The sequence below is a fragment of the Narcine bancroftii genome, chromosome 7, assembly GCF_036971445.1.
Source record: "Narcine bancroftii isolate sNarBan1 chromosome 7, sNarBan1.hap1, whole genome shotgun sequence".
NCBI lineage: Eukaryota > Metazoa > Chordata > Chondrichthyes > Torpediniformes > Narcinidae > Narcine > Narcine bancroftii.
Window position 1 is genome coordinate 40,001,772 of NC_091475.1, and position 18,442 is coordinate 40,020,213.

At 37.8% G+C, this 18,442-nt stretch overlaps 1 protein-coding gene across 2 annotated transcripts in view; it reads left to right on the forward strand.

The window, feature by feature from the left end:
- rnaseh2b (ribonuclease H2, subunit B) overlaps positions 1–18,384 on the forward strand; it is a 47,403-nt gene extending 29,019 nt beyond the window's left edge. The window contains exons 8-11 of one of the 2 annotated variants that reach the window (XM_069889727.1): positions 4,125–4,206; positions 5,690–5,738; positions 7,652–7,729; positions 9,980–10,291. In XM_069889727.1, the coding sequence (XP_069745828.1) occupies positions 4,125–4,206; positions 5,690–5,738; positions 7,652–7,729; positions 9,980–10,093 (323 nt within the window). In that variant the 3' untranslated portion in view covers positions 10,094–10,291. Of the gene's footprint in view, positions 1–4,124; positions 4,207–5,689; positions 5,739–7,651; positions 7,730–9,979; positions 10,292–18,279 lie in introns of those variants that run through there. The other variant, XM_069889728.1, reaches the window with a different exon arrangement.
- The last annotated feature ends 58 nt before the right edge of the window (positions 18,385–18,442 follow it).

Sequence of the window (18,442 nt, forward strand, 5' to 3'; positions counted from 1 at the left end):
AATCTTGCTGTTTTGATATAGGCTGATTTTAATAACCATTGTTTAATGGATTAAGACCTGGCAGAACCGAGAGCTTTGTGTTGATCTTTACAAAAGTGAAGGATATGGTTGAGAATGACATGTTTTATGAAATAATAAAATAGATTTTAAAGAGTGGTTACCTAAGTTTGGATAAACAAAGTCACAGAGCTCAATGAGAGATTCTGGAATATGATAATGAAGTATTGGTAGAGGCACAGAAGTTGTAATTTAGGCCTCATTAGCTGGAGTATATGACCAGATTAGTGGTTGAAATAGTAAACATGCCAGTTTCAAGATTGGGTAAATGGTAGAAAAAGAACTTGGAGGATAAAATGCAATGAGAGCTATTTGTTGTACAGCAAGTTAAAAATGACCATCCTCTTGATGTGCCAAACTGCTGTTGCCATGTTTTAACTGCTTCGGGATATCCTCAGATATGTAAAGATTCAGTATAAATTCAAATTAATATTTTCAATAGAGTGGAAACAAAAAAGGACCACACAACAAAAAAGATCTTTTTGGTCTTGAATTTTTTGTGCATTTTTTCATATGCCAACTGTAAAAGCATTTCTGTGCCCAAGCCAGACAAGTGCTTGCTGTCTATTTCTGGATGCATGTGAAATAAAACTAAAATGTTTACTGAGATGGATTTGCTTAATCTAGAAGTTTTGTTGGGAATAAGATCATGTAGAAAATTACTGAATTTCATATTAAGACTTTGATCCTGATTCCTTCATTGATGCACAGTTCCAAATAATGAGAGGCCATGTCCAGTGCCTATTTTTTAACTAACATATCCAGTTTAATTGCCCTTCAGTTATTGGTAGTGATCATCATCTGCCATATAAACCATAATTTTAACAATGGGTCAACCACCAGGTACAAGCTAGACTGTACAACTTTTTCATACCTCTAATCTTTCTTACCTCCAAATTGCATCTCACATCCAACAAGTTTACAGCTGGAGTGGAGCTAATTAATCACTGAATAAATGGTAAACCATTCAATGTGCATGGCTTGTGGAACTTGATCACTTCATCCTTGTTCACTGAGCTGCAGTACACAGACCCCATTTGTGTATGTGTGTACTGGGAGGCTTAATTCTTGTCATCGTTTGCTGAAGCATTTGGAAGATTAAGTCTTGTACTAAACAGGAGAGTCTTCCATTGTCTTCACCTCGATGTACAATGCTGCACCTCCCATATACACTAAATATTCACTGCAAGCTTTGATATGGAAAGTGATCAGTCAAGGTGGATATCATTCTTGAAATTCACCATTGCCGTGAGTGCACAAGCACAACTGTGGTTGTTTGAGGAAGTGTTTAAAAATCAAAACCTCAGTTACATCAAGTCAATAGCATATAAAGCAACAGTGATTCACAACCTTTCTGTTTTATCTGTGATGGTTGGGTCTGAACAGTTTTGAGGGCACCCTGAAATTACATCTTCTTTATTGCATTGTACTGACCCAATCAGAGATTTGACTCCTTTGTCAAGTAAATGCTTATAAAATTGTAGCTGCCTTGCTGCACCACATGAATGCTACTTGTATGATACATCTGCTCAACTGTAGGGGTTGGAAGAAGAGCTGAGGCCTTCCATTTCTGTAATTTAGGTTCATGTACCCCATCTATTCTCATGGAGAAGGGGGGGGAAGTGCATACATATTGGGGCGGCGGGGAGTAGTATTTGAAGTTTTCTATGTGCTTATGAAGTGTGAAGTCATATCCAAACTAATACTGGAGAAGTCCATGTGTGACTGGGTTACTGGATATAAATCAGTATTTAGAAAGCAAGTCTTTTTTGGAATACAGCTTAAATAGTTCACCTTTAGAGTCTGATGGGAAAGAGCAAAGTGAAAAGACATCTGTGAGAAAATGTTGAAATTTATTTCAGCAATATCATTCTCAGGCTTATTTTTAACTCATTACTAAGAATACCCCTTCTGGGTTCTCAAAAAAAAATTCCTGACATTGGTGCCTAGGCATCTGGATAACTTGAGAATTTTCCAGCTTATTTTTTTTCTCATTGACGTTGGTATGGCAGTTTCTTCTTCTAAATGAAGACTTGAACTCAAGTTGACATAGCAGTTAGTGCAAGCCTTAACAGTGCCAGCAACCAAGCTCTGGGGGAGTGAGATGTTGAAGCTATCCGTTATAATTTTCCATTATATCTATTTTCTGAGCTAACAGCTCTTGTGACTCTTTAACTTTTTTATTAGATTCCTCTAATTTCTTTTTTAAGTCCTCTACCTCCATTTCTACTGCTGCTTCTCGTTCTTCCACCTTTTCCATTCTTTTTCCCATTTCTGATAAGGTCATATCTATTTTATTCATTTTCTCTTCTGTATTGTTTATTCTTCTTCTTAAATCATTAAATTCTTGCGCTTGCCATTCTTTAAATGACTCCATGTATTCTTTAATAAGAGAAAGTACCTCCTTTATCTTGCCTTTCCCTTCTTCTTCTATTTCACTGTACTCTTCCTCTTCCTCCTCTTCTTCCTCTGGGTTGGCCATCTGTTGTTTCTTTGTTGTCCTTTTCTTCTCTTCTTTCTTGTTTTCGTTGTCTTCTATGTTCTCCTCTTGCTGCAGGTGTTCTGCAGCTGTCATTGCCGGCTGTGGAGATCGACTCCCCAGCTGGTCACCCCTCCCGTCGGTGTGTTTTTTCGCATGTGCGACTCCTCGCGCATGCGCGGTTGCGCACTTTTACTCGGCTCAGCGAGCCATTTTTGTAGTCCACTTTCTACCGACCTGAGGGAGCGGGTTTCTCTCTCCACCGCGGGCCTCTTCGAACAGGTAAGGCCTTCTCCTTCTTCTTCCGTTGTCTCCTCTTCCTCTCTTCTTACCGTTGGTTTCGATTTTTCTTTTTTCGTCGCCATCTTCTTTCCACCTTTATACTCACTTTACTTTAATTTTTATTTTTGTGCCTTTGTGTTTTCCTTTGTTTTTTCCGACTTTTCTGGAGAGGGCTGGAGTTCACCGTCCGGCCACTACTCCATCACGTGACTCCTCCCCTTGTTGAAGCTATCCATTGTGAAGTTGGTCAGCTCAGGCTTCCTGTTCTTGCCAGGTACTCCATCCGCACTGGATGCTTTCCTTGGATCCACTCTCCTGAAAGCAGCCTGCACTCCATCCTCTGATACTGACGAGAGATAATCAGGGACACGGAGGAGCACCGTGGTTCTTCCTTGTTCTGGAGGTCAAATTGAGCTCAGAAGGCATTGAGTTCATCTGGGAGTGAAGCTTTGCTGTCTCCTACTGCACCTGATTTGGTTTTGTAGCAGGTTGTGTCATTTGGACCCTGCCATGGTTGTCGGGTATCTTTCATTGTTTCCATTCTCCACCTTGCCCAGGATATTGCTTTTTGTAGGTCATAACTGCTCCTTGTGTAGTATTAATAATCTCTAGACATGAATGCCTGTGTTCTGGATTCCATTATTTCTCCAGGACTTCTGTTTGGGGAAAACCCTGAATGATTTGCTCAATTTCTTTTCCCCCTCAGAGGTTTACGGTGGGACATATTGAGCCAACTTGTTCTCTGATCCCATCCACTCTCTAAACTTTGCCATTGTTCATTTTTCTGTTTTTCTCTTATTTTCTAAAAGAGCTACTATCTGGTTAAAAAAAAAATGCTGATATAAAATTCGCATACGATCTTGTGAAGGTTAAAAACATTTGATTTGTTTATGGCACATTTGAAATACATGCAATATTTTGATCTATTTTACAATTTCATTTTCTTTTAAACTCATTGATGACATTGTTCTTACTGCATTTGGCCTCCTGTGAAACTCAGATTCTGAATCTCCAGTTGATGTTGGCACATCCCGCATCCTGATTTTTCAGTGTTCTGGTGTTTCCCTGTGCCCCAGAATGTGCATATACAGTAATGAGCATTTTCTTTCCTGCCAGATGTATGAACTTATTTTATTTTTGTTAAATACTTAAAAGAGAACACTGGCTGTTATTTAAATTGGTAGCAAAAGCCAAATATTTCTGCTAACTTAAACTGACCAATAAGCTAATTTATTCCCACAATTGCTCCTTGTGTTGAGGCATCATATTTTGATTTCTTTATGTGAATATTGGATTTTTTTTCTAGAGGATTATCTGCGATATGCTCATGGTTTGCTGTCAGATTATATTCCCATGGATCTAAGTGTGGAGCTCTTCAAATTCTTGGAGTGAGTATCTGAGTGTAAGGATGAAAGAGAAATTAACTCATTTTAAGTTAACTGTGTGTTCTTTTACTTTACAATATGAGATTTTGGTTCTGTTAGTTTTGTTCAATTAGTGTAATAATAAAATATTGTCCTTTACACTTCCATTAACAGCCTTTTGTCGGTATCCTAGAATAAGTTACAAATCACATTTGCACATAAAAATCACCAACAATTCTGGGAACTTCATTATGTTTTCAATTATTTACCTCCGATCTCAATGTAATGAAAATTACCAAGATAATACAGAGAAACAATAATAAAATTTAATACTGATGTATTAAAGTGATCAAGAGTTTTGAGTGGAGCTTGATTTTAAGCAGAGTGAGAGATTTAGGAACTTTGAGTCTGTGCAGTTGAAACCACAGTTGTCACTTAAGAAGACCAGAGCTGAAAAACTGGAGGATTTGAGTGGGATACAGGTCCAGAGAAAATTGGTGATTACCAGTGTTACCAGGGATGGTTTTGAAAAATGGGTAGGAGCCAACCTTCAACATGCAGGTAACAATGTTTTGAAATCTCCTTAAATTTATGTAGAGATCTACCAGGAGACCATTGGAATGGCCATCATAAGATAATGAAGGTGAGGATGAGGCTTTCAGTACACGTATTTTTCTGGGTACAGCTGGATAAATAAATACAAACCAACTGTGTGGTGATTCACCAGTTGGGTAATGAAGGAGATCATTTTGAAAAGCACAGTGTAATTTGTCAAAGGTTGCCAATAGCTGAAGTAGGAATTGTTTACCATTGATTATGGGTATGAAGGTTGCTGTAATTTTAATAGGGCTTTAATACTTGAGGACTGTTATAAACTTGAATACATAGATAAGAACATGAATGTCCAGGATAGATGAGTATGAATTTGAGTAAAAATACCGTGCAGTCTGAAATAGCACTTCAGATAGAATATATTTCACTTTTTGTGAATGTATTTGAAATATGCCTTCACAATGATTTTTTTTTAAAGTAAAGCTTTTTAATTACTTTATTAAAGGTCTGAAAAGTGCTATAGGAAGGCACATTATTCTAGCTTTTGGAAATTGCTAGTTCCAAATTGTATATGCTTGGCTCACCTTCCCTGGCATTCGCATCGAATTTAAGTTGCCATCTGGGACATTAAAACTTGGTATGTTTGTAACTTTTAATTGGATGGATTGAAGCAGATTAGAACATCTTAATGCTTATTACACCCCTCCCACCTTCCTTTAATCTCCAATTTGGGACAATAATTGAGATCTTGCACATCATTTAACCATGGAAATAAGAATTCTTCTAAATTCTGCCATGGTCCAGTTGGTAATGTTTTTAACTGTGAATCAGGAGGTCCTCTGTTAAAAGCCCCATTCTAGGCTGAACCTAAGCTGACACTGCAGTGAGAAGTCTTGATCAGTAATATTATTTAGCTATCTTAAAAGCACATCCCTAATTAATATTTTTTTTTTAGGTTACCAGCTATATCAAACAACATAGCAACAAATGAACCACCATCCAAGGTTTGTTTTTGCATTGTTCATTTTGTGTTGTGCTATTATAAACATCAGTAAAATTATAGCATGGAATATTTTAACTGGATTATTTTCAGCTAATGTCTTTGAATGTTTGATTGGATTGCAAACTTTTTTTCTGTTTCAAGGATGAATGCTCAATTGGCTTAAACCATTTCTAGAAAGAGAATGCAGGTGCTCAGTAATTGTGGACAAATCTGAAATTATAATTGGAATAATTGTAAATGCTTCTATTTTCACTCTGAGAATTTATCCCCACTCTAGGATTTTAGCATTTAGTCTCAGCTGTGCCTATAGTAAATATTAAGTGAGTGCAGTCTTGCAGGTGGGGTTGATTTGAAGAACCATTACTGAAAGAGTATTGCGCCAATGAATAGAAAACTTTAGAAACATCTGCACAAATGCTGAATCATCAAAGCATAAGGAGGCTATGGAGCAAGTGCTGGTAAATGGAATTAGTAGAGAGAGGTGCTTGATGGTCAGTATAGTCATGGTAGGCCAAAAGGCCTGCTTCTATGCTGTTTGACTCTGATTATAACCGTCGTATTGATCTGGTGTCCAGGCTAACTTTCCCTCTGCTAATGTTGTCAAAACATACAATAATTCGTAAGTGCACAATCTAAGACTTGAATAAAAAAAGTTCTTGTATTAATCATGCATTGTTAACTCACAAATCATAAATTTGTCAATTTGCTTATATATGGACTGGTACCAAGTCATTATGAAGCTGTTGGACTGTACTCGAACCCAGTTGGCTACTGCTGTCCTACAGGGTTTGAATCTTGCTAAATGTATTCCAGATTTTACTAAGTGATTTAATCTTAACACCTGCTAGCAACAAAAATCTAAGATCGTTATGCACATCAGAGAAGAATATACCAATCACTTTGAATACCAGGGCAATATTATAAAATTCCATTGTGATGGTGTAGCCTCCTCATTTATGAGTGATGTGCCTTAAGAAGTGTCAATGACAGCAAAGTTGCATGGATTCAGCCAGCAGGCCTATATAGGTAGTTCTGCTGGCTGAATCCATCTGCAAGGACTTTGTTACTACTTGTGGTATGTTTCAGGTGTTGACTAATATTTTGGATGTTCCATCTGTGATGTGAGCACATAATGTTCCGTTGTGACTTCTGAACCAGTAAGCCTTCAGTTATCTCTGTGATAAAACTATCTTGCATTTGGTAGAACTGAGCTGTTTTGCTTGTGAAAACTGTATTACAAATCACTTCAGGTACATAAAATATTGTTGTTTTTTTTGACATGCATATCTACCTTTCTCCCCAAACATTACTGGAAACTTAACCAGAACTAATAATAGCTTCTAATTGCATGCAATAAGAGGAGTTCCAGAACAGAAATAACTGGAAAACACTTACCACTCAAAAGGTCAGGCAGCACCTTTTAATGTTCCAGATTGATGATGATCCATCAGTCCTTTAGCAATGCTGCTCATCTTCCTGAACTTTAAGTATTCCATCTTTGTGATTCAGATTTTCCACATCTGCAGTTTTTTGCTTTCATTTAGATTTTGGTCCAAATGTTGCATTAATGCTTGTTGAACATAGGATGAAATCCTTATTATGAAGAATTTCTCCAAGTGTAAAAAACAAGTTGTGGCTTGCTTGACTCTTTGTTCTTTTGTAACACTGAGTTGTTTGGAAGGCAAAGTAGCTTCCACAACATTATGATTTATTGTCGGACCTGTTACAAGAATGCTCAGTGAAACCTTTGCATGAAGTTGTGCATGACATTGGTTGCATGTTCAAATTTCTCAAATTAACAGTTGATTGAGAACAATGCACCATGCATTTGTTGAGTTTTTGTTTTCAATTCTTGCAATAAATCATCCAACCTGTCAACGCCGAACAACTTGATTCCACAAACTGCCATTACAGAAAAGAAAATTGTCTGACAAACCAGTGGAGGCTGAAGAGGATTACACCAAGTTTAACTCTGATTCGAAAGGGAAAAAGGTAAGCTTTGTCACTTCATTCTCCCACCAGTGTTATTATCCAGAAGCCTACTTAATAGAATCTATAGCAGACCCACATTCTGTGTATTTGAAGAATTTTGCATAGTCTGTGAGAACTTAATGTTCAGTACTGAGCTGCGCAGATAGAAAAATCCCAGATACCTTGCCAAATCTCCAGGCTGATCTCAATTGGCTTGAGTGCTTATGAGTTAAGAATACATGACGCAGGTGATCAGTCTCAATATATGATCTCAAAGCTTCAGGAACATCCTGAAGAATTTGTACAGCAGTTTTGTAAACTTCCATTTCTAAAAGCTAACACAGCACGAAGCCAAAATCATAGACATTGGTAGGCGTAAATTGTTTTCCTGTGTATTTAAGCATATCAATAAGAAAGAAGGGGCACTCCATGTCAACTGGAAATGGTTTGAATAATCACCTGATTAGACCAATTATGTTTATCCCAAAGGCTTCTGTCTTAATAGCAAGCCTATTATAAGGCGCTTTATAAGATGCATTTTGGATCTCTGTATCAATCACATATTTCATGTAATATCAAAAAACTTTCTGTAATTTCATAACATTCTGTGGTTGGGTGGACATAGTCTTCCTGTCCATTTTGTTCTCTCCTTCCCTCATTCTGGCTATTGAGCTTTTATTTGAAAAGCCTTGCAACTGCATTTTTCAACTGATGAATCTAGCAGTTTGGAAGATTATGGCCAAGTCCTCTATAATTTCCTCCCATTTTTCACTTGACCAGCTTGTTAGCATCCCACCCAGACCAGTTTTGTGCAATTGGTCTTGCTTAGTTCTGCCTTTTACAATTTTAATCATTCAGAAATTCAACTGCATTTTCAGCCAACTGGCTGTTGGATTGCAAAATGTGTACTTTAAGCACAAATCTTGTTGCTTCGTCCACACAAACGCAATGAATTTAAACATTCAAGTCTTGAAGTAACCAACTGCCAAAATATCAGATATTAAACTAAGCCAGGCAAAAGATTGGATATTTTGCTTATCGATGATGTAATGTGGTTGAGTTGAATGGTCCGATCAGTATTCTTGACCAAGAATACTAATTTGTCTGTAAATTTTTGTCAGTCCAATGATGGTGTTTTGGGTAAGCCATCAATTTTTCCAGATTGAAGAAAAAAAGCCAGATTCATTTTAAAAATATCTTGTTTATTGATGTAAAAGATTGGAAGATCTACCAGTCAGAGTTAGAAAATATAAGATAGGAAGAATCCAAGTGGTGTGTTTTTTTTTGGCTTTGTTTTGGCCCCATTGGTTGATACAGGTCAAGGACCCTGTATCTGAAGTTCAGAAAACAGAAAAGATACAAAAACTGAACTTTTTTTAGTGCCTACACGGTGAAAATGTCTGATGGACTATTAAAGCACTAGAGCAATGTGCATTCATAACAGAACAAGAAATCATGCCAGTTTATAAAATCAGTGAGATCATTGTTAGAGGCAGATGACACTGGAGAAAACATTTGAAAAAGGCATCCAGGAGAATTACTAGTGTTTGGTGTTTCATTTAATGTTATTTTGTAATCAGATTTTTTTGGGGTACATATTAAACATTATTTCAGGTGAATTTTCCACTTGTGGCGTGATGCCATTGTTGTTTAACTGCTGATGCTACTGTGCTGTTTTGGGGTTTTTTCAGTTTTGTTTTGCAAACCAGAAAAAAAAAATTCTGGTCCCGAGCATCTTGGATACGGGGTACTGTACCTGTAAAGCAGTAGCAAAGAATCATGAAGCCAGGATTGGCTGGAAAAATTTGCCTTTTGCAAACAGAGTTAGTTGAATATGGAATCCTTTATTGCTGGTTATTGAGAAATATTGTGTAATTACTTGAATATAAAATGAAAATACAATCAAATGTAAACTGAAGAAATATCAGCTTTGTAATGTAAATTCAGTAACTTGTATTCCATTATTCAGAACACTTGCTGTATATGTGTATTTTTATATGTATGTTTGTATATGTATGTGTGTGTGTGTGTGTGTATTTATATATATATTTATATATATATATTTATATATATATATTTATATATATATTTATATACATATTTATATATATGTATTTATATATATTTTTATATATAGATATTTATATATTTATATAGATATATATATAGATATATATAAAAACTCATTTATGTAAATTAAGCACAAAAGAGCTTTAAACCATAAAAGCAAAACTTTCCTCAACAAAGCTGACTCTTGTTTTCTCTCTTTAGCCCACCAAGATGACAGCTGCACAGAAGTCCTTGTCAAAGGTTGACAAAAGTGGAATGAAAAATATATCTGCTTTTTTTACATCAAAGAACAAAGGAACTACCAAAAATCATTAATTTTTTGATGGATTTTATTTTATAAAATAAAAATACTTTTGTCAGATGTTGAGTTGTATATTTTGCTGTTTCACTACTACTGTAATTTTTTTTAAACTAATTAGCTTATAAATTTCATTATATTCCAAGACCAGCAGGTTGTAGGTTCAGGATCATGTTATCAGTATTTGAATATTATTAAACATTTTGTCTTTTTAAGATGTAGCAGAGTGTTTCTGTGAAGTCGGACATTGCCCTACCTCCAACATATTGCAGTCAGCCTTTGTTATGTTATCAATATAGTATTTGCTTGAATCAACTTTTGATCAGTAGTTTCTGAAGTAATCATTGTTTCACCCTTATTTCCTGGAACTCTTGGTCTCACTGCCACCCTTATTCTAACCACTCCCATCCTCTGGATGCAGTTGAGTAAAGTGGAAAAACTGCTTCTTGACCTCAAATTTTCCTTCTTCATGGATGAATTGTTTATTTTTTTGAATTTTGTAAGGCTCTACCATAAGAATTATATTTAACATAGAATGTGAATATTTTTTTTAAAACTATTAATTTGTTTCTAAACTTGGCTCCAAAAGTGATGTGAAGCCATGAAATGCAAGAAACAGAGCAAGTCAGACAAAATTTGTAGCGAGGGAAACAGTTAATGTTTCTGGTTGATGACTTTTCTTTACAGAAGCTCCCTCCTTGGATGCAGAGTGCAAGCATTCGCCCTATTTTTTCTTGCCGTCCAGATCTACAGGGAAAAACTGTGGGGCTATAATAAATGTGGAGATATTGGGGTGGGGTGAAGTTGGTTATGGAAAGGGGAATACATTTTTTGTAATCCTTTATTTTTGCTACTTGCAGTTGACCAATTATAGAATTCCTTTCTGACTATTTATGCTGGTACATTTTTGGATTTATTGTCCAAATACAAGCATCTTTTTAAAATCTGTTGAAGGCCATCCTTAACAAAGAAATGTATCAACAATAAAAGAGGTAGCTTCCAGTGAAATAAAGAAACTTGAGTAGCACAAATCTAAATGAGAGGCAATTGGCCTGCAGTCCACAAACTGAACCCCTAACATAACCCCAAGTTTAACTCTGATACGATCCCTGAACATTGCAGTAGCACCATCCTTCACTCTATATATTGTGATAACCCTCACCTATTCTCTGACATAATCCTCGGAAATGAACACAACATAATTTTCCTACCCACGAGGTCAGCCCTGTTCTCAAAATTAGTCCTAATCTCAAGCCACTAGTTCAATTTCATCATCTGCTTCAGTATCTGGCCACTAATCTTTAACTGCAACTCCCAATCCTGCTAATTCTATCTTTGTGCTAAATCAGATTTGAACCCTAATCCCAGTCAGTTTGAACTGCTAAACCTTTTATCCCTAATCATAATTCCTAACACAGGTCTTAAGCAATGTATTATTAGGAATAACATTATGCCAATTCCCACCTTTGCACTGAAAAAACTTCCTGGATTCTTGTTCTCTGCATGTTTGTGCTTTCTTTTCCCCCCCCAATCATAAACAACCATATTTGGGAACCAGCATAAGCTATTCAATCTGTTGGGATGGATAATGGCAATTAAAACTGAGTCAAAAATAAATAGCATGAGTCCAATAAACATCACGCCTACCAGCAAATGAGGAAACTCAGTTAATGAGAATCAAGACAGGAGAGAGAATTGTTCTGCTACCCACAAACTCGAGTCCTAATCGAATATTACTGAAAACCTAAATGGAAGTATTTTCTCTGAGACTGCAAACAAGCTAAGCACTAACCCAAACTTTAGTAATGGATCAAACCATTTTGTGCATAAAATATTGCCCACAGTTATTCAGGCATGCATTCAGCTTCTAAACCTTTTCTAAACCACTGCAACTCTGTCCTTTTCCAAGATCCTCCTGAAAAATAACCTCTAATCACTTTTAGTAGTGTCTCATAATAACTGTGTGACAGCCTTTCCATTCATGTGGGGCACCATAGGACATTTTACAATTTTAAACATTGTTTTAGAGATGAGTTGTTCTCAGAAATATTAAGATAACGATAAAAGTTTCATGGCAAAATCATTTAGCTGATTAGTTAAATAAAAATGAATGTTCACTGTTGGTATATTTGATCATTATCAGTCACTTGGGTTATACATGAAAGAAAATCTTTGATTGTACAAATTGCATTCTCACCCCTTTGTATCTCTGTTGCCACTGAAAAAATAAAATAAAATTAAGGAATTCATCTGACAAAGGGTCTTCAATCTGGAGGGGTAACTGCTCTTCCACCCATGCTGCCTGACATGCAGAGTACTACTTGCATTTCCTGTTCACTTCTACCATGGATATTCAATCCCTTTACACCTCCATTCCCCATACTGAAGGCCTCAAAGCCCTTCGTTTCTTTCTGGACAATAGAACCAACCAATCCCTCTCCACCATCCTCCTCTTCTGGTTGACTGAACTTGCCCTCACCCTGAATAATTTCTCCTTTGGCTCATCCCACTTTTTCCAGGTTAAAGGGATAGACTTGGGTACCTGCATTGGTCCCAACTACGCCTTTATGTTGACTACGTGGAGCAATTCATGCTACAAGCTTACACAGGCAAGCCCCCTCAACTCTTCATCCACTACATCGATGACTACTTTGGAGCTGCCTCATGTACCCATGATGATCTTGATGACTTCATCCACTTTGCTCCCAACTTCCACCCATCCTCAAATTCACTTGGTCCATCCCCAACAATACTCTTTCTTTTTTTGATCTCTCCGTCTCCATCTCAGGAGACAAACTCTCGACATCTACCTTGACTACACCTGTTCCCACCCTGTCCCCTGTAAGGATTCTATTCCATTCTCTCAATTCCTCCATTTCTGTCGCATTTTCACCCAGGATGAGGATTTGCATGGTAGATCATCAGAGGTGTCCTCTTTCTTCAAACAGCGTGGCTTTCCCTCTCCCACCATCAACTCGGCAGTCACTGGCATATCCTCCATTACCCACACATCTGCCTTGACATCTCCACCCCCATAAACAAGGACAGGATTCCCCATAAACAAGGACAAGATTTCCCTTGTCCTCACCTACCACCACACTAGCTTCGGCATCCAACACATCCTCCTCCACCATTTCTGCCACCTACTACATCATCCCACCACTAGATACATATTCCCCTCTCCTCCCTCTGTGATTCCCTTGTCCACTCCACTCCTCCCTCTCCAACAATTGTCCCCTTGGAACCTACCCCTGTGAGCACAGGAGATGCTCCACTTGCACCCACACCTTCTCGCTCAGCACCATTCAGGGCCCAAAGCAGTCCTTCCAAGTGAGGCAACATTTCACTTGTGAATCTGCAGGGATCATCTACTGCATCCAGTGCTCGTTTTGATCTCCTCTACATCAGAGGAGCTGGACGCACACTGGGAAATCACTTGGTGGAGCATCTGGGCTCTGTCCTCCATAATAGCTTGGATTTCCCCAGTGGCCACCATTTCAATTGTCCATCCCATTTCTTTGCTGACATGTCTGTCCATTGTCTCATGAACTGCCAGACTAAGACCACCTGTAAATTGGAGGAATAACGCCTCATTTTCTGATTGAACACCCTCCAACCAGATGGCGTTAATATTGACTTCTCTGGCTTTCTTTAAACCACCTCCCCCCCACACCCACTTCTTCCCCTGTCGTCTCTCCTTTCTCCTTTTGCACAAACATGTCCCTTATTCATTTAACACCTTTTGTTGGTCTGGATTCCTCCCCCATTGTTTGAATTCTGAGACTTTCTGATATATCCTGCTTCTGCCATTTCTGATTTTTCCTTGAAGAAGGGCTGAGGCCCGATACATCAATATATCTGTCTCCTATAGATGCTGAAGAAAATAGCTGAGTTCCTCCAGCATTTCTTTCTGTTTACCCTGTTTTTAGTTCATCTTTGAAAGAATTGTATACTAAGTGGTACTCATCTGCTCCTCCCCCAAACTCTCAATGCTTTTTGAGAATAAACTCAATTCTCTCCTACACCTACTTCTTATGTACTTAAGACGCATCATGATTGACACAGTACTAGACACAGTGTTGGCAGAAGAATATTGAAAGTGGACTGAAAGATTGCAGAATTGCAGTTCATAGCTAATTAGTTCAAAGGCCTGACTGCCATTTTGGATTTTAACTATTTCAGCTAACAACACTGGTTAAAAGGACGTAATTAAGGTGTCATGGTGAATGAGATTAGAGTTTGGGAAGATATAATTGACAATGGTATTGGGAGGCAAGAAGTATTGGAAAAAAATATTCTGCTAAAAGTAAATGAAAAACTAATACTCCAAGACAATATGGAAATACTTGGGAATAAGGTGTGTGTGTGTGTGGAGGAAACGTGGCCTCCCTGCCTTTCTGGAATGTGTGCATTGCGGGTATTCACGTGTCCTCCCCATCTGAAACTTACTTGGAAGTCACATCACCTGTCAATTACAATTGGACTCCGGCCACCCATTAGTGCACACATTGGCTAATTTAAATCACCTCGGGTCATTATCGGCTCAAAGGTAGCACTGTATATAACACCAACACACAGCAGATTCTTTCTCTCTGCCTCGTGATCCAAGCCTCGAACATCACTCCATGCCAGGTTGCTACTGTGAACATTGCTGCAAGGTGTGCATTACACTGAAGCTGAGCTATTAGTAGTGATAGATTGGCACTTACAGAGAGCTGCAACCCATGAGGGGGTTGGTGTGTGTGTGAGAAAAAAAAGTTCTTGTTTATAGTGTGAGAGAGCAGGTTGAGTATAGGTTCACTATTATTGGAGACCAACCAAAGTCCGAGGTGAATGTCTATATTGTCACTCAAGTGGAATCGTGATTTGAGTTCAGTTTAACACTCTTCCTTGTTTCTAGTGTGTTAATGAAAGTTTCGTGTGATTGTAATACATGTCCAGACTCCTCTCTCTATGAACCTACCAAATCTGATGCTCTTTCTAACATGACACAAGGAAAGAGGTGCACATTAAGTGTATAGATTGTAGCTAAAGACATGGCAAGAGAAAATTCAAAGGGATTTAAAGGCAAGGCAATTTACAAAGCAAAAGGGGATTATGAAATTAGATGATCAAAAAGATGAGATAGGAATAGGTTCATTAAGGAATGAACTTGTCAATCTGACAAGGAGATGGCAAAAATATTAAAGAATTATTTTGCTTTGTCAGTTACCAGGGAGATAGAAAAGGTAGGTATCTTGTGGTGAGCAAAGAAATAAGAGTATTCAAAACATAAGATGGAAATATTAAATAGAATGATCAAATTTAATGAGAATTATACCCTATGATCCAAACAGATTAGATACATTTTTAAAGAATAAAGGGAAGAAATTGCAGGGTTTGCTGCAAACATAATAAAAATGATGCAGTGCCACACCATAAGTTGGCAGGCAGTTAACAAACCTATATTTAAAGTGGGGGGGTGGGGGGGATATAATATTTTCAAGGAATTATACACTAGTCGAATTAACATTGTGGTAGGAAAAATATTTGGAGTTCCTGCTAAAGAAGAAACTAGAACATTTAGAAATGAGTACATAATCAATAGTCAACATGGATTTTAAAGAGGGAGGGCATGTTTGCCATTCTTATTGAATTGTTTGAGGAGGCCACAGTAAGAATAAATAATAGTAATGGAGTAGATGTAATTCATCTACTGACTTCAACCACACATGTGAGGTTATTGAATATTTGTAGTACTGGATTCAGACCCCTTGTGTTGTACTTCCATCAACATCTACATCTCTACTTTGGCATTTAATTGAAAGGTTTATCTCTCCTCATCTCCACTTCAATGGCAAGGTTGAAAACTGCACTCCAAAATCTGAGTGATTGCTCTCACCGGTGTTCTGCCAGCAGAGATCTCAGTTGTAATTTCCATCGCTGCTTCAAGCCACGACTGATGTGATCAGAAGTGCAGCCAAGCCTCACATGACGAGATGCAGTTAGTGTTCCTCAGTTGATTAAGTCAAGATCATGACCAGGCAGGACAGAAATCACGAGTGGCCTACACTGGATCGAACTAAAGTTAATGTCACATCAGGATCCCAGTACATGGTTTCCTATCACTGCAAGTGATTTGGCTTCCTATCACTCTTGGATAATCATCCTGCTGAGTCCCTCCAGTTTTTTTCACTCGATCTCAGCATCTGCAGTTCTTGTGTTTCTCAGGGTTCAATAGCTTTTTCCATTCTGCAGGGATTGAGGGGTTCAAGAGGAACTATGGTTTCAAACTGAGTTGTTTGTTAAGCAGTTGTGAATCTGACTGCATAAAATGTGTTTACAGATATGCATGTTCTCCCATCTTACTGGAGATTATTAGCACAAAACAACACAGTACTAATAAATGGAAAACAAAATAGAGCAAGGCTCCAGGGAAGACACTGCACAACATTGGAACAAATGGGGACTGATTGCCCATTACAAAAAGGTCTCTAAGGAAGATTTATCATTTTGAACTGTCCAGGTGCCAGGTTCAGATTTTAATCTATGGAATTGAATTTACTTAGTACTTGGGGGAGAGAAAGAGAGGTTTTATGTTTATTTGTTCTCAGTTCTTTTTCAAAATAACGACTCACTCGTCTCGAATTACAAAAGAGTGTGCACATCGAGATTTCTTTGTATCTACAAGCTTCAAGCACCATTCTGGAGTCAGAGTAACAGCCTCTTGAAACGTGCCGTCCATAAGAGAACTCGAAGGCTCGTCAGCTGTTGTTCAAGCTCCTGAACTCAGAGGCGGACTTCCTTCCTGTACCTACAGTTGTTCAGGAAATAGGATTTCCAACATGGAACCTTGTACACATGCCACAAGTGTGTGGTACCCACAAACCAGAACAGCATCTTTTCTGTCTTCTACTTTCCACAGATTCTGCCTGACCCACCGAGTTCCTCCAGCACCTTGTGTTTTTCTCCTGTTTTCCAGACTTCTTGTTTAACAGCATCTTCCTCTTTGTATTGAGATCCTGAGTTTCATATTGAGTGGAAGCAATGTTTCATACCATAGCTGAATTCCTAATGATGCAATGTGTAATTTCAATTCCTTCCCTCATTGGCTTCATCAGTCACCTCAAACCCACAAAGCCAGAGCTGGAGAAAGTAATCCTCCAAACCAAAAGGCCATCTAAGAAGGAGAAAATAACCATTTCTCACTGACTGTTTAATTAAATGCACAGCTGCTTCTGAATTCATTAGTATCAAAGTTAGGGTGAATTCAGAATTGAGACTGCAATATAGTTAATTCTAAAAAGAAATTAATCCATAAAGATCTTAAAATTATTCTCTCAAGATCCTAAGCTTCATACACAAGTGACTGTAGCACACCTCATCTACTTTCCTGTGTGGCTATGATGGGCATGTCCAATCCTTGGTTCAAGCCTACAACCCTATGTTTCCAGCAACTGCATCAAACCCATACTCCTACTCCCGTTCATGAGAAACTATTGACAATTTACTAAAAGGCAAGGGATGCCAGATGATTGATTAGATCCTGCCCAAATGACCCCATCTCCCAACCCAGTAATCTAGATAAATGTTACCTTTTTAAAAAAAAACACATTATAAACACTCAAGATCATTGATGGGCAAGAAATTATCTCATAATTACATTCTGAATAGTAATCTTATAACAGGTTTAATGATTCAAATCTTCAGGATGCACGCACCAGCTGAAAATCTTACATTACACAGAAGGCGTTTAGGAAATACCTTCAGATATCACACTCTGGTTTAGGAAGAATGTCCTTGATCTCCTCAACTGAGATTTTAGAAGTCAGTGTCACCAGAGAGGGTGAATTTTGTTCCTATAATCGATGGACTAGCAATGCATAAATATTCCATCGAATGATAGTTCAAATACCAGCAGGCCAGTTTGGGAATGCAAATTCAGTTTAAAAAAAATGCAGGTGTCAGTACAAGTTTCCAAGGGGTTGTTTGGTTGCACTTAAAATCCATTTGGAATTACTTACTCAGTCAGATCAATGTGTGACTCCAGTACTACATTATAGTGGCCATTAAGATAATGTGGCAAATTACCTTTCTTAATTGTACAAGAAACTGAGGCAGAGGTATAAATGCTGGGATTGTCCTTGAAAACACCCATCTTTAGAATTTTTTTTAAATAAAGTCAAGCATGCATCTATCCTTATTGTTCTCTCTACCCTGACAGAAGGGTTGCCTGTAACAACTTCAGAGAATTGAATACAAGAGCATATTGATGAAGAGATGTTTAGGAGTGCAACTCATCAGGTGAACAGGGAAGCAAGTTCAACTGGCAAATGGAATTTAATCCTGATAAGAATGAGGTAATGCACTTTGGGAGATCAAATTCT